Source organism: Hirsutella rhossiliensis (assembly GCF_020360975.1).
Source record: "Hirsutella rhossiliensis strain HR02 chromosome Unknown scaffold00003, whole genome shotgun sequence".
Lineage (NCBI taxonomy): Eukaryota > Fungi > Ascomycota > Sordariomycetes > Hypocreales > Ophiocordycipitaceae > Hirsutella > Hirsutella rhossiliensis.
This window is the reverse complement of record NW_025408669.1, coordinates 523,015-539,405: the sequence shown is the minus strand read 5'-3', so window position 1 is coordinate 539,405 and position 16,391 is coordinate 523,015. Positions and strand designations below refer to the sequence as shown.

General features: G+C 56.0%; 4 protein-coding genes across 4 annotated transcripts; 3 read left to right on the top strand and 1 right to left on the bottom strand.

Moving 5' to 3' along the window:
* Nucleotides 1-1,207: 1,207 nt before the first annotated feature.
* Nucleotides 1,208-2,549, top strand: HRG_02782 (fasciclin domain-containing protein; the record flags this gene model as incomplete). The annotated part of the gene is made up of 2 exons (XM_044861253.1): nucleotides 1,208-1,864; nucleotides 1,932-2,549. 2 exons carry the CDS (start codon nucleotides 1,208-1,210, stop codon nucleotides 2,547-2,549), a joined length of 1,275 nt encoding a protein of 424 aa, XP_044722279.1.
* A 2,490-nt stretch (nucleotides 2,550-5,039) lies between these two features.
* Nucleotides 5,040-6,957, top strand: HRG_02781 (fungal specific transcription factor domain-containing protein; the record flags this gene model as incomplete). The annotated part of the gene is made up of 2 exons (XM_044861252.1): nucleotides 5,040-6,050; nucleotides 6,121-6,957. The coding sequence occupies 2 exons, from the start codon at nucleotides 5,040-5,042 to the stop codon at nucleotides 6,955-6,957; spliced, it is 1,848 nt and encodes a 615-aa protein (XP_044722278.1).
* A 1,269-nt stretch (nucleotides 6,958-8,226) lies between these two features.
* On the bottom strand, nucleotides 8,227-10,049 carry HRG_02780 (major facilitator superfamily domain-containing protein; the record flags this gene model as incomplete). The annotated part of the gene is made up of 4 exons (XM_044861251.1): nucleotides 8,227-8,397; nucleotides 8,551-9,607; nucleotides 9,721-9,824; nucleotides 9,930-10,049. The coding sequence occupies 4 exons, from the start codon at nucleotides 10,047-10,049 to the stop codon at nucleotides 8,227-8,229; spliced, it is 1,452 nt and encodes a 483-aa protein (XP_044722277.1).
* A 1,538-nt stretch (nucleotides 10,050-11,587) lies between these two features.
* On the top strand, nucleotides 11,588-13,528 carry HRG_02779 (amidase domain-containing protein; the record flags this gene model as incomplete). Its single annotated transcript, XM_044861250.1, has 5 exons — nucleotides 11,588-11,878; nucleotides 11,965-12,376; nucleotides 12,429-13,085; nucleotides 13,152-13,292; nucleotides 13,389-13,528. 5 exons carry the CDS (start codon nucleotides 11,588-11,590, stop codon nucleotides 13,526-13,528), a joined length of 1,641 nt encoding a protein of 546 aa, XP_044722276.1.
* Nucleotides 13,529-16,391: the final 2,863 nt, after the last annotated feature.

Genomic DNA, 16,391 nt, shown 5'->3' with positions numbered 1-16,391 from the left:
ATGCCAGGTAAGGCAGCGGCAGGGTCAAAACAAAACAGCCAAGCGTCTCCTGTTTCGGTTTCTTTTCCCCGGAGGTTGTTGTGATTTAAAAGGACTAAAAAGAAGGGGGGGGGGAATTAGAGCATTAAGGGCTGAGATTCATCCCCCCATCAAACCTCACACAGCCAGGGAAAAGCCCGGCTGGTCAAATGGTGATCCACATTATCGTCCTATGAGAGCATACCTGATGTCTCTGCCGACCCTCGCCTGCTGGTGGAGAAGGCCAGATGACACACTATCGCCGGTGGACCCAGGCGGTGGATTCCGCGGCGATCGAGTCCCCGCCCCCTGTCTCGCCCGTCTCCGGCACCGTCGTCGCCAGAAGCGCAGCATGGCGTGTGCTATCAGACAGCCCAGCGAATCACGGGCAAGACTGCCAGAAAAGCAAGCAGCCTCTACGGAGTGGCTTGGAGCTAGCAACGCAGCCAGAACCCCCCTGTGACCTATTACATAGGGATGTCCCCCCCCGGATGGCCTTGGAACTAGGCGTTGACGTCAGCTGACGGGCAGCTACCGTGCGGGGAGCGTCGTCCAGATGCTCTGCTATTCACGTGGCAAAGGCTGTCAAGGGTTCAGATGTCAAGAGATGTGTGAGCAGCCGCGGCTCTAAGATGTCGATCTGGAGAAAGCGTGAGAGATGGCAACCATGTTAGTGTCGTTAGTAACGGTGCCCTGCTGTCGACGTCCGCGACGTTGGAAAAGGGGGGAAGGCGAAAGGGGAGGGGAGGAGTGTAAACGGCTGACGTGATGGCGATTGCGCGGCTTATACATATCACCCGGGCCTTGGCCAACGTTTCGTGGCCAGCGACGGCAAACGTATGTATGACGGGGCCCGGGTGGCCGCCTCGGAAGCAACGGAGTCTTGACTGATGATTCATCAGTCCTTTCATCCTTCAGCTACTCCCTCTCCCTTCTCCTGTTTCTATTCAACTTGTCTCCCAGACATACAGTGCTTCAATTAACTTACACCTCTCACCTCTATTGAGCATCGGTGTCATTGCCATTGCCGTCCTCTGCCCTCGTCGTTGCTCTGCTTGTACAGAGTGTCTTGGCCCAGAAAGGCGTTATATATAACGCAAAGGTGCTATTATAAAACAAAGGTACATTTAGTTCGGCTCTCACCGCCTGTCGACAGACTCGGCTCTCTCCCTCCACGCCACCCTCTGCCATGAGACTCGTCCTCACCACCGTCGTCGGCGCCGCTCTCTCCGGAGCTGCCGCCGTCCTAGACCCGCACCAGATCACCCTCGCCGCATCGCCGCCTTCCCCTGATGCCGGCCGAGCCGCCGACGACGGCCCCTGGCCCGGCTCGCTGCCCTCCAGCGTCGCCTCCCTCCTCGGGCACGCCGTCGACCGCCTCGCGGGCACCGCTGAGGCCGCCCAAGAACTAGCCACTGCCCTCGCCGGCGGCCGCAGCAGCGACGATGACGAGCGCCCGCGCGGCACCATCTACGAGCTCATCCGCGGCTGCGGGCACACGTCGCGGTTCGCAAAGCTCGTCGACCACCACCCGGACCTAGTCGAGCTGCTCAACTCGTCCCGCGCCGAGTACACCCTCTTCGTCCCCACCAACGAGGCCTTCCGCCACATCCCCGATCATCACGACGGCCACAACGATAAGCCCAGCAAGGAGCTTGTCGAGAACTTCCTCCGTTACCATGTCGGCCTCGGCCAGTACCCGGCCGGCCGCATCCTCCACACGCACACGCTGCCGACGGCGCTGCACGAAAGATTTCTCGGCGGCGAGCCCCAGCGACTGCGCACCAGCATCGGCTTCCACGGCGTCGAGGTCAACTTTTACAGCACAGTCGTTGCTGCCGACATTGTACGAGCCACGGCCACCCCTATGGTCTCCTCGTGCCCTTCTTGCTAATGGTGCCTTTACCGTATAGAAAGCATCAAATGGCATTATCCACGCCGTCGATCATATTCTTGTGCCCCCCTTTATGGCCGGGCAGATCCTCACACTCTTCCCAGGCCACTTCTCGACACTCTTGCTCGCGTATGAAAAGACAGACTTTATCAAGTACATCCACGGCGTCAAGATGGTCGGTAGCACTGTCCTCGCCCCCAGCAACTACGCCTTCAAGCGGCTGGGCGTCCGGGCAAACGCCTTCCTCTTCAACACGGAAACCGGGCGCAAATATCTGCGAGCCCTGCTCAAGTACCACATCACCCCCAATGCCACCTTCTACACCGACTCGTACTACGACAAGACGGACTCGGGCCGGCAGCAGCCCGGCGCCGAGGGGCTGGAGCGCCGCCACTACGAGCTTCCCACGCTGCTCGGTGACGCCCGCGTCGCCGTCGATGTCGTCAGCCTTGGCGGCCTCTCGGCCATCCGCATCAACGGCTTTGCGCACATTTCGATCCGCGACGGCGTCGCCAAGAACGGCGTGATCCAGGTGCTCGACCAGGTGTTGATTCCGCCGTGCAGCAAGGGCGGCTCGGAGCACGCTGGCGACATAGACGTGGAGGATCTGAAGACCAGGCTGGAGCCGTACTTGTGATTAACCCTTAAAGCACTACGCTGGCAGTCTGAAACTCGCCTCTTCCAACAGTCATTACATCCAGTACATGGAGCGCTTAAGTCGTTGTTCTTGCCCTCTTGCCATACTACCCAAGTTTGGTAAGGATTCCAAGCCAATGGTGTCAACACCATGTGAGTTCGCCGCTAGACGATTGGAACGAGCCGTGCCGGGCAGGAGTTACAAGGCCCTGCGTTGACCTGAAAAAATACGCCTTCTGTAAATAAACAAAAGCTGCTTAAAATATATAGATATGGATCTATTGCGCTCGAAGACAGCGCAGGTACAGCTTTGTGTTCTCAGCACATTGCTGTAGCATCCAGTGTGAGAATAGTCAATCGTCAACGCCACTAGTGGAAGGGGAGTCTGGCTCGCACCCGGTACTTATATCCTCCTTGCGCATACGTACCGGAAACCGTCATTCGAGTTGAAGCCATCGGGTAGCCCAAAGCGGAGGCTGCTCCGCGGAGGAAGATGGTCATCATATGTTTTGCTTAGCCATAAACAAGCGTCGCCTGACGATGTGCCTGTTAATTTTAAGATAGTGGACTCACATGTGAGCAGCGTGAAACTACAGTATCGTGGCGAGAGTGAACACCCATGCCCCGTTTGGTTGTTGGGTTCTGGAAGCTTCCTGCAGCCCATAGTGGCCAGTTCCCCCTAATATCACCAAGCCTTTAAGACACAATCGACTGCCCTCTCTGATGGAGTGCGACCTAAAATCGAGCGTTCACATGCACATACACTGACGAAAGGTTGGCACCTTCGTGGCGTCGTGCTGCACATGCCGAGACTGACAATGCACAGAGACAGTGCATGTATGTGTGATGCCCAGGGGAAACGGGGACGGTCATTCAGCTACTGCTTGATTGGAGAGAGACTGTTTTGGCTCGAGGTTCCATTCTGCATTAGGGTTTGAACTTGTCATGTAGATGCCGTAAGGGGAAGTAGAGAAGAGAAGCAAAGAGCGTGCACCGACATTCACGTACCGTGAGCCCCTCTCGTTCATCAAATGCCATCCACTGCGGATGCTTTTTTGGTATCAGAATCTTCGCGGCATTGTCGTACATATATGGCTCGGGAGCATCAACCCAAGCTGCGGCGCTCTCTTTCTCCCTCTTTCGTCACCGGCTACGCTCAGTGTTCAGGCCTTGATTGTCTATATACCTCATGTGCACCATGGGTGGTGTTTTGAGCTCGGCTGAAACTCTATTTATGAGCTCATGAAAGGCGACGCTTCCGTAACTCAGAGAGGCCAACGGCCGAGGGTGTTGAAAATCCACGGCCCCCACCTCGGCCAGGCATATCACACCGTTGATCGGCTTGCCTGCTCCGGTGGTGAGCGGCATGCCCATGTGCAGGGTACTATCATATGTACTGTACACAAGCATCGAGGATATCTTGATCTTGCCGTGTGGAGACTCCAGTGTCGACGAACCATGACATGGCCCGGTGGCCGGCATGCTCACTCGATGCGCACAGGCAAACGTTAATGTACCGGGCATCATCGTGGTCATGTTTGCTATGCGTGTATCTTTGCATATGTATGAGGACGCGTCGGATGCGCTCCTAGGCCTTGAGTCCCGGTAAACCTTAAAAGCATCGAGCCTTGGCTTCATGTTTGCGTACTGGCGAGCCGAGGGCTGGGTATGTAAGCCTCATTGATCAGAGATGAAGAGAAGCAACGATCACATTACTCACTGGCCCCGAAGCGTGCCAAAGTGACGGTGTCTATACTGTAACCTGTCTTCCTGTCTTTATGGCATGCGAGGGCGCGTCTCACATATTTGAACAACGAGCTGACTAGAAGGCTGTCCGTGCCCACTGAAGCCTCTCAGCCCGTCGATGTGCATCAGCTGCCGAAACTTGAGCCTGAACCTTGATCTCAACAGCACCCTCGCTCACACTCTATTTCATATACATATGTACGTTCGTCCATCCATCTCTTTAAAACCCAGGACAAGTGCCCTCCGTTTGTGGGGGTCCCACCGAGAGAGAGAGGGCGAGTCAGGATCAACAGGGCTGTGGGTCGCGCCCCCGAATGTTTCCCATTGCCGTGCTCCAGGATTTCTCTCGCTTGTCTGTCTCTCCCAACATTTTCGTATTGCAGAGCGACGCCGCGACCGGCAGCCACGTTCCCCGCTCGTTCCCCTTGTCCTGCTCTTGCGCTGTGGGCTCTCTCTTCTCATTGTGTCTCTCCCCGAGAGAGGAGCGATTCTGCTACCACGGTACATTCTGCGGGCGGAAAACACCAAACAAACATCATACACGCCGGCTCTGGCCCAGGGAGACATCCAAAAAGGGGGACTAATCAACGAGACAGAGGCGGAAGAAAAAAGGCCCCGGCCTGGGGATCTGCCCTCGTCGAGGTGCTGCCCCCCCTTCCCACCGCCGGCGATCAGCGTCTACGAAGCAAACTCGAGCGCAGACCGTGCCCATGCACGCTTGGCGCCTCGGCGGCTGAACAGCTCCATGATCCGGGTCATGCCCATCATCCGGAGCCGGTCCGGCTGCTTCACCTGCCGGCGCCGCAAGAAAAAGTGCAACGAGGAGAAGCCGCTCTGCTCCGGCTGCCGCCGCAACAAGCTCGACTGTCGCTGGCCGGCCGAGTCGTCGTCATCGTCGATCGCCCGGCAGAGTCGCGATAGGACCTGTTCCCCCTCTCCGTCGTTGGCCCATGCCTCTCCGACCGACCCCGGGCGCCGCCCTCCGCTCGACAAGGTGCCGTCGGTGGTTGTCACATTGTCCGGGCCTTCCGACCAGCGGCATCGTCACAGCCTCCCGTCGCCGCCAAAGCCCCAGGCCATGGAGCCAGCAACAGAGCCCACGGCTCGCGACGAGTCTCTAAAGCCCCGACCCGACCCGCTACCAGCTGCTCTCTATCGCTCGTTGGTGACAGACATCGGATCGGAATCCAGCGTCGGTGCCGCCGTGGACGTGAGTGACGACAGCCAGGGCTCTCCGTCAGTCTCGCCCCTTCCGATGCCCTCGGCCTCTGCGCTCGCCGCGACATCGACTTGCTCCAACGACCCGTGCCAGCTGGAATACGACAACAAGGCCCCGGACCAGCTCTCGGACGGCCAGGTCCGCGCCCTTTGCCAACAAGTCGGCAACAGTCTGCGGCCCCTCGTGGCCGCGCCCATGGCGCTGCTGCCGTCGCACGGGCCCAACTCGTACGAACTGCTGAGCTACTACCTATCCCGGACAGCAAACAGCATGGGCAACGGCTCGACGGACGTGAATCCCTTTATTGTCAAGCTCGTCCCGCTCGCCTTCTCCAACCCCTTGGTCCTGCAGCTCCTCCTCGCCCAGAGCGCGGCGCATCGCCAGGCCTCCAGCTTGCAGGCCGGCAATGAGATTGCGCAGCAGTACTACACCGACTCCCTCCGCTTGTTTAGGAATGTCGTGGGCGAGTATGTCTCGGGCAAGGACGAAAACCCCCTGACGTTGACCGTGGGAAGCCTTATACTTTGTCTCACCGAGGTCTGTAGCCCCCCTGCTAGCTTTGCTCCGCATTTGCTGAACCGCCGCTGACTGCCATTGAGAGCACCAGGTCGCGCGCGGCGATGTCTACGGCACCATCTTCGACCACCTGGCCGCCTCTCGCTCGCTGCTTACGACACTGCTCGACCGCCCTGAGTCACAGGCCTTCGTCGGCGACCTCGCCGACTTCCTTGTCGAGTACTACATGCACACGGCGGCCTCAAGCATCATTTCGACCGACCCCCACGGCAACTGGCAGCCGCTGCTCAGCCCCAGCATTGAGCGCATGGCTCGCGTCCTCGTCGCCCGAAAGTACATGGGCCAGCTCTGCGGCTGCTGGCTCGAGCTGCTCTTGCTCATCCCCCAGGTTTTCCAGCTGGGCAAGACGATGCTGCCTTGCATCGACTCCAAGCCCCCGCCGCCGTCGGCCGACGACATCATCACCTTTGGATTCCTGCAGTCGCAGATTCTCGCCTTCTTTCCACCGCCCTCGGCGAGCCCATACAGCCAGCTCGCCGGCCTTGTGTTCAAGCAGGCCGCACTGCTCTATCTCTGGAGCATCTTGGGCCCGCCGCCGCAGTCTTCTCCCTGCGGCGCGCACGCGGACCTCGTCCAAGGCGCCGTCGCCGAGGCAGTCTCGATTCTGGGCCAGTTTCCCGCGTCGGCTCGGGTCAACACCAGTCTCTGCTGGCCACTGGCCGTCATCGGCTGCTGCACGGCGGACCCGGGCGTGCGGGACGTCCTCAGGGCGCGGCTGGAGACCATGATTGACTCGATTGGCCTGGGCAATATGAGGGAGACGCTGGTGCTGCTCGAGCGCATTTGGCGTCAGCCCGCGGAGGCGACGAGCCCCTGGCTGCTGCACATGGCGATGCAGGAGCATCGGATATGGATATCATTTGCCTGATGAGATCGCCTCAGCACTCGCGACTTGTCACATCGAACGCTCCAATCAGCCACGAGCAGCCCGGCACTACTTGCTGTGAGTGTCGGCAATCGCTGAGCACAGTCTGTCTCTTGCCATCCTAGAATAAGCCCCCATGACCACGTAGGGCACAGCAGTACGCCATGGACCTCCCTGAGACCGGATCGCACAACTACGCGTGTTACCTGAGGCACCCTTGACACTGAGGTGGCGGACGCGGAGCAACGGACGATTGTACAGGACTGGGCGGTGAAATACCGCTCTGCTCCATCGAAGCTGCTTGTAGCATGAGAGCACCACCATCGATAAATGCACGGCTGACGAGCGAGTCCTGCGGGAGTGGATAGGGACATCAATGGGGACATTGAAGAAACTGCCAGCCACGAACGCCTTACCCATCTGGAGAAGACGTTTCTTGGTCGAAACCTCGGAAGCAGCACGTCGAAAGGGGCTTCGGGTTGGCAGCAGGGAGGAAGGATGATGCACCGGTTCTTGGAAAGGAAGAGCAAACATTGAAGCTTGGGATGAATTGTCAAGATAAACGACCCCGGTAAGCCCAAGCCCTTTGCAGTTTGCCGGGCTGAATTTCCTCGGGAACTGGAGCCGACATGCCGCATGGGAACGACGCGACGACCGAGCCGACACGGAGAGATGACGAGTGATCCCGACGTTTGGGCGAAACGATTACACGTCTTGATGCATTCAACTGCCCATGTTCCATGTTAAGCGGGCATGAGACAGGGTTTGGGAAAGTGAAGGCGTACAAAACATTTAACTTATTGATAGCTTGCGTGCATGACGGGTCGAATCTCCATTTTAAGACAAAACCGAGCCCCTGCCCGGCAACTCGGCCTTTTACCTGACGCAGCAGCTCAAATGGAATATATATATATATATATATACAGGATGACAGACTGGCGGAGAAAGAAAAAAGTTGGGTTAAGTGGGATAAAGCGGTGTGCAGTGGCTCCAGATCTGCCACGCCCTATGATTCCAAGGTCGGTGTGCTCCGGTCTCACAGTCATGGCCAAGCCGTCGCTCTTCGCTGCGAGCTCGTCTTGCTGATAGCCTCGTTTTTTATAGTTGGATTGCCAAATGTACCCAATCACTCTGTATTGTGCTGTACCTGTGGCATGACTTCAATGACCATTGCCGATTGTGATGTCCTCTGAGACCGCACCAGGCGTCTGGGAACCTGGGGATAGGAGAGGGAGGTATCGAAGTTAGGGTGACGAGAGAACAGTCGATTGATCATGATGGTTTACTTCCAGTTGACTCGTGGTCTGTTGTGACTTCATGTTGCACACTCATCTCGCCATCCTCGGCTGCCCTCTTCTTGTCTTTGCGACAGGCCAGATACGACAAGCCCGCCGTCCAGATTGCCAAGACCACGGAGCAGGCAATCATGGCCCACATACCATTCTGAAGATACATTATCGTCAGCGTGCGCGGCAATATAGAAAACGCTGGGGCAAGTGAAAGGGCCGTTTGTTAAAGGGGTTTGTAGCCCGTGAGACAGGAGAGATAAATAGCCATCGACCAAGCCTTTGCTCACCAACCGCATCTGAAACTCACAGTAAACCAAGGCGCCATGGATGCCCCATAAAAGAGGATGCTCCACCAGGCACTGACGGCATTGTTGCCGAGGTTCATGCCCGCAAGGACGACGGCGCGAAAGGTGGCCTGCTCGAAGCGCATGGCATCGTTGCACCAGGCGAAGAAGGTGGCCTGGCAGGCATAGACGGCCCCGGCCCAGTAGTACGCGGCAAAGACGACAGTCGTCGAGGCCGAGCTGGTAGGGTTCCGAGACGCGACGAGGATCATGGCCGAGGTCGCGATGCCGGTCACGGCGATGAAGTAGCCGACGAGATAGCGCTTGCCGCCAAGGAGATCCGTCAGAGATGCCCAGAAGAGCGTCGACACGATCCCCGCACCCGCGACGCCCGTGGGATAGTTGTTGAGCTGCGCGACGGTGTACTTGACATCCGGGTGGCTCTGCATGTAGAGGGCGAGGAGCGAGTTTGAACCAAACGACTCGGTCTCGCCGGCAACAACCCAGAGGCCGACGAAGCCCCACCAGTACCAGCTCGCCAGGACCTTTTTGAGGAAGTGCATCGTCAGAGGGGACTGGTGCTCCGTGTCGTGGGCGGCGGGGACGCGCGAGACGGCTAGCTCCCGCTCGGCCGGGGTCAGGTAAAAAGCCGTCGTGGTACGCGGCGTGTCCGGGAACAGAAGGAAGCCGTAGAGGGCGACGGGGAGCGTGAGCAGCCCGTCGATGATGAAGAGCCAGCGCCAGCCGCTGAGGCCGCGGCGGCCGTCTAGGCCCCGATGGATGCCCGTCTGGATGAAGCCGCCGACCATGGTCCCCGCGAGCCCGGACGAGGTGAAGATGCCGCTCCGCTTACCCAGCTCGCGCTCCGTGTACCACGCACCGAGGACGTAGTGGGTGCCGACAAAGGTCGAGGCCTCGCACATGCCCTGGAAGAAGCGGATGGCCATGATGGCCTGCGGGCTGTGCGCCGAGGCCGTCACCGTAGTCAGCCCGCCCCAGAGCAGCATCATGAGGGGGAACCAGAGCCGGGGCCTGACATAGTGGAGCGACAGGTTGGACGGGATCTGACCCAAGATGTATCTGGCAGGGCCAGCTGGTCAGCGGTGGATGCAAACTGAAGACGCGCGGTATTGGGGGACATGAATGAGTGGACAAATCCAGGGCGTCATCATCAGTGCTCCGAGGCTCCCTACCCGACTGTAAAGCAAGTGTTGATCTCATTGAGCTGGTTCCCGACGAATCCCAGCTCGTCCCGCATCCCGGACACGTAGGCATTGGCGAGGTTGGAGCGATCGAGCTGCGGGAATGATTCAACCTGTCAGCGAATTCATTGTCGACTCGACTGGCCGACAAGGGCCGCAACCCAAAGGCTCAGGTCGATGCGTGGCGGCCCGAGTCTTACGTAGTTGACGAAGTAGCTCAGACAGCAGAAGGTGAGGATGAAGAAGTCAATCTTTTGCACCAAGGCTCGCTCCCCGGGACCAAGGCTAATGCACAGATCGTCGCGAGGCCGCAAAGGCATTGTGGGAGCTGGCGGGTTTGTATCGACAAGTGCAGAGCCGTATATCTCTTCATCGCCGGTGTTTGCAGGACGTAGAGGCACCTGATGATACGGATGGCATGGAATAGGGCGTGACTGGCATCAGCTTCAACTGACAGGTGCGTCCGCATTGATGGCGACTGGAGACTGATTAAACAGCACGATCAGGCCCCTTTGACTCGCTTCTTTGCAAGGAGGAGGTGATCGAGAGACGGCTTTTGCCCCTGAGCCTTCCGCGGTGAAGAAAAGGCTTGGATGGTTTGACGATGATATGTCGGCAGGCTTTTTCCTTCTTCCGGCACGCGCAGCCGCGGCTTTGCAGAAAAAGAATCCGACAAGTACCCGCCGTCGGCGATTTGCACTGGGCTCTGCCGGTGCCACCTATTGGCCAGAATAATCGTTCTTCGCATCTGCCCAGTGGCGGGCGTTCCTCGAGCATCGACGCGGATTTCTTCACTAGCATTGCCCGTATCTTTCGCGACCGTGGAGCAGCAGCGTTCCTGTGGTGTAGTGATGGCTTGCCAGGCGGTGGCATGAGGCTTCGGTGGTGCCATTAAACAACAAGGGGAGCGTTGTGACCAATGCCAAGGCCATGGCGGACACAATGTAGCCAGCGATGGAGCCCGACTTTCCACAGATGGTCTCCAGGGAGTATTCATACTTGTGTCTCTCCACCTCACGTCTCGGTCCCAATCGAGATCCACTCGGCCGACTGTATTATAGATGTTCCCCCTTGGCACGCCTCTCATCTTTTAGAGTATTCAAGAGCTTCGGCGCCGCGCCTGAATTGACGGGGACGTGGAACCTGGCGACGGACGTCCACGCCACGGTCGCTCTCGCTCAGCTGCTGACAGCTCGTGCAAGCCTCAAAACCACACGCCTGCATGGCGCTACAAAGGACTTCACATTGGGCTTGACGGAATAGCGGAGTGGCGGCCCGTCGTGCCGTCCAGCCGGAAATGGGACTCGTCATAGTTACTCTGTGACCCTGAAAGCGAAGCATGGATCTAACAGTGACTTCACCCGATGCCGCACACTCACGCAAGCAAGCCGATGCCGGCCAAGCAGGAGGTTCTGGCTGCATGCATGTACAGTATGCGAGGAGGCAACGGTAGTATTGGTACTGTCAAGTCGGTAAAATACCGACCGCTACACCAGACAAAATAGGGGCACTCCCTGTGGAGGTGCTGTTAACGCGTATCACAAGTCCCTTTCTGTCGTGACAAGTAATAATACCCACTCATATGTTGCCCGACATGCATGCAGTCGCCCTCGAGGCCATATGAGTCCTGCCATTGGTTTCCATGACGACTTGCAAGCAACCCCCCGCACTCGCAACCAGACCGACCTCGGTATGATCAGAGGCAAAAGTGCAGCACGGGGGTACGTGGAACCAAGAACAGAGCATAGTCACTGCCCGTGTCGACGTTGACGTCCGGTACCGCACGGCTTTGTGACCGTCCAGCCAAGACCCAGCGGATTCCGTCCATTCTTGAGCCTAGTCCACAGAGTTTACTTCAATGGCGCCCAGCGGTCAAGATCTGCCCTGGGAGGAAATCGGCGCAAGGAAGAGGGAAGCACTCTTGGCGTCTATCCCCCCGGAGTGGCGCATCCCGGCCGATTTGCTTCCCCCGGAGACCCAAGACAGCGTCATCGACTGGCCAGAGACCTCAGGCTGGCTCACGACTGACGAACTGGTTGTGACCAGCCTGACGGCCTCTGAGCTTGTAGCCAAGCTTGCCGCCGGGCACCTCAAATCCGAAGCCGTTACAACCGCGTTCTGTAAGCGCGCCGCGGCTGCGCACCAGCTGGTAAGTTTCCGCAAAGGGAAAACCGGGTTCGAACCGCGGCGATCTATCAACTCCTCGGTGCTTATAGTCAAGTGCTGCTTATCCAGACAAACTGTCTTTCGGAAACTTGCTTCGATCGCGCCATCGCGGCGGCCCGGGCCCGCGATGAGCACCTTGCCCGCACCGGAAAGCCCATCGGCCCTTTCCACGGCCTGCCAATCTCGCTCAAAGACAGCTTCTATCTTCGCGGACTGGACGCCACCCTCGGCTTCGCGTCGCACGTCGGTGACGCTGCAGAGTCCGACTCGGCCCTCGCCGAGCTGCTTGAGGGCGCCGGCGCAGTCTTGTACGTAAAGACAAACGTCTCGACAGCCATGATGATTGGCGAGTCGGTCAACAACGTCTTTGGGCGGACGGTGAATCCGCGAAACAGGCAGACGACGAGTGGCGGGAGTTCGGGCGGAGAGTCGGCCCTCATTGCCTTCAGAGGCAGCCCTCTTGGCGTCGGCACAGACATAGGTACCGCATTTCGTTGGCTCTCTGCAAGCCAGGCGCTCACATGAAGAAACAGGGGGCTCGCTCCGCGTGCCTGCCGCGTGCACGGGCATCTTCACCCTCCGTCCCTCGGTCGGCCGGTTTCCGGTCCGGTCGACCCGCTCGGGCATGCCGGGCCAGGAGGCGGTGCATTCGGTCAACGGCCCCATGGCCGGGACGCTCCGGGACTTGGAGCTGTACTGCCGGGGCGTCTTGGGTGAGAAGCCGTGGCTCCGTGACCCGCGTTGCCTCCCCTTTCCCTGGCGGTCTATCGAGCTTGCGGAACGACTGAGAATTGCCGTCATGTGGCACGACGGTATGGTCCGGCCCACGCCTCCGGTTTCGCGGGTATTGAAGGAGGTTGCCAGCAAGCTGAGATCAGCCGGCCACGACATTGTGGAATGGGACCCGGTGGACCAGAGACACGGCGCTGACTTGTTGGGCCGCATGTTCGTGGCCGACGGCGGCACCGCGATCCGCCGGGAGGTTGAGCGCACCGGCGAGCCATGGAGGCCGGAACTCGAGGCATACAGAATTGCCAAAGAGCTGGGCGTCTTCGATATGTGGAAGCTGCATGCTGAGCGAACAGAGTTCCAGAACCGCTACCTGGACCGCTGGAACACGGCTAGCATCGACGCCATCCTTTGCCCGACCATGGCCTTTAACACAGTCAGGAACGGCTACTTTAAGCACGGTGAGTTTTAGTCTGACTTGTCGTGAGCTGAACTGCCGCGTTTGAAGCGCACTGACGGTGGAAAAGTGGGATATACTGGAGTGTTCAACGTCCTGGACTACTCGTGTCTCTCCTTCGTGACCGGCTTAGCTGTAGACAAGGACATTGACACGTCGGATTTTACCCACCAGCCATTGAGCCCCGAGTGCAAGGCTATTCACGAAGAATGTGAGTCGACAATCCGAGCATCGTCAATGACAAGGCGCTCCCGGGCGTCGGTGCCAAGTGCACATGCATACTGACGGCACTTTCTGGCAATTCAAGACGATGCCGCCCTGATGCATGGATTGCCAGTCAGTCTCCAGCTGGTCGCGCGAAGACTCGAGGAAGAAAAGGTGCTTGCCATGGGCCAGTGTGTGCTCGAGGCCCTGTCCTCGGGCACGACTGGCGGGACAGGCGCGTAAGTGTCACCGCCAGCTATGCCTGCTGGCGCCCAACCAAGTCTTGGAATTGACTCGAACTAACAGTTATGCTCGAGCGGAATCGGCTACGGCGGGCAATGAGCTGGGAGTAAGCAGTTCGCGTTGATTGAACGGGGATCATGTGCGCCCAAGCGAACCTCTCCAAGGTGATCTGCCCAACACCATACTCAAGTGCCACGAACCCTTCGCAATAGCCCTTCGCGATACCAGCCGACAAATTGACGATTTTCACCAATCTGCTGGCACATTGTTCCTTTGCCTCCAGTGCTTTCAGCTAAACACTGGCTTCCACGCCGCGAAGTAGGACGTATCCCAACAGAGATAACACGGGGCTGAAGAATGCCCTCATTCCTTATAAGTGCGCTGTGGTTGTTCGTACCGACCTTGGGTGATTTCGTAGGCCGCCAGCTTGAGGACAAGGTGGAGGGCGATGACGCTGGTCTGCGGTGCCTAGTGCTTATATGAATTGTGGACCGTCGATGGTTATAACATGCAAGTTGACGCCATCGAGGGTTGAGAAGATGGGATGAACGCCTCAGGACTCACACAAGAGACAGCAGTCACCGCCTGACCAAGGCCTCCTCTCTTCCATTCCTCGATTAGAGTATTCCCAGATTTCTGATATCTTCAGGCAATTAAAACAGCATTGAAGGGCTAGGAACGCTGCTGTGCTGTTGAATGAGGCCTTGAGTCCGCCTTCAACTCTCGGTCCACCTCTGCTCCTCGATTTCTTTGCCGGTTATCGTAGGTATCGCGGAGCTCCCTGGTAGAGTCGGTGAGTTCTTTGAGTTCCTCGCAATTCTTTTTCGCTTTGTTCTGTTGTGTCGAGCTAATGTAAGGCCCATAGTCAAGTTTTCGGACTTTCCTCTTCTCAGCAGCAAGAACTTCCACAAGCTGGCATTCAGAAAGACACTCGGGTCCGCTGGCTGGGATCTCTCTGCAGGAGAATTTCCGGATTTTTTCCAATGCTTAAGAACGGCCACGTTGAGTTAAACGAGCCGCTGACAATGTCCCTCCTCTCCGAACTCCAAGAAAGAAGTACGGCAAGGCACGTTACTTTCAAGTACGTCGGTCGTTTATTCTTCATGAGAAGCAATAGTTTTCATTTTCTCACATGCGCTTAGTCCATCGGACACCCGTTCTTGGCCCTTTACGTCTGCAATAGAACAGGCGGAAACCACCAGTCTAAGAACAAGGGTCAGGGGGCAGGCAGTTGAGGCCTTCATTGTAGAAACGAGATCTGTGTGGTAATCATGTAGTGCGGCATGATGGCGATTGAGAGATCTAGTTGAAACTGGATAAAGCGTTACCTTAGATATAGGAATTTCGGCTGGTCTTATACCTCGGACGACTAGGGTCATAAGGACTCCCATAACGAGACAAATAGTCTCGTCTTCTATGGTAGGCCGACCTATATATAGCATGTATCTATTTTTCGTATAGCAAGCTTACTTAGGTAAACGGCCTTGTAATATTGCGCATCATAATGATCGACACCTTGATCGATGGGCATAAATGCGTAACCGAGTTAAATTTCCTAAGAGATTTGACTCGAGCCTATATTACAGCCGGCCATCCCACGCTCCGAGCCTATACACTCCGCCCCTGTTTGTTTATAAATAGGTGACTTGCCCCTCTCTCGAGCCGGCTTAGCAGCCCCTTTTACAGCTAAAAGCTAGTCAACGCTAAGGATTAAGGGGGATTAAAGATATAGCAGGATATAAAAAGAGTATTAATTTAAGCTGTAAAAATAAGGAAAAGATAGTAGCTTAATATTACTTAAAACCTTATATATCCTCCCTTTACCTAGATAATAGCTATAAGTCTTTTTAGTATTAAGTATAATTACTAACCGCTATAAAAAGATTATTAAGAATAGCGTTCTAAGCTTGAATTACGGCTCCTTTAAGCACCTTACTTATAGGCTAGCTAGTATAGTTTATAAGGGCTTTTGCCCTATATAAGCCTAGACTAAGGTCTAAGCTAAGTCTATATATAAGCGGCCTCCGCGCTTATATAAGCTATGCCTATACTTCTCCTTCTTTTCCCCCTTATAGATTATTAACCTTCTTTTAACGGACCGCACCTAAGCCTACGCCTCTACCTACTCTATAATAGTATAATCTACCTTTTATTTTATCCTCTCTATATCTATATATACGGAATAGCTATTTTTAGCTACCTTTAAAGCCGACGTTTAATTACCTAGTCTAGTTAAACTACCTACGCCGGTATATACGCACGTAAAATGTCCGTACTCCTATAGTCGTAAAATAAGTAGAACTAATCGCACTTATACGTAACTCTAATAGTACTTACGCCCTATTTTTAAGATACGTACTAACGCTAGTCCCCCCCGCCTACTTATACCGCGTAGGCCTAGTAAGTAGCCGTACCGCCTAAATGCCCGCACCCGCGCCTATACCCGCCTATATATTTATATTATAACGCACTTTTAGCTATATAATATTAGACCCTCCCCCTTATATATATATATAACCTTTAAAGCTCTCGCTAATACTATAATAGGCCCTCTTCTCTCTTTTTTTAATACCCCTATACCTTAGAGCGACTTAAATAAAGCTTATAATCTTAGTAATAATATCCCTTAAGCTACGATTCCGCCCCTACTACCTTCCCTAGGCTTTAAAACCTACGATAAGGTATATACCTTTATTTAAGGCTTCTTTTACGAGAATAAAGCTATTATTATTAAGCGGTTAAGTTCCTATAAGTAAGATATTAATAAAATCGCCCTTACGACCTAAGTTATATTTATCTATAATCGTAGGCTATAAAGAGCTTCTATAAGCGTAGGGCTATATAAGTCTTCTATATAAAAGCT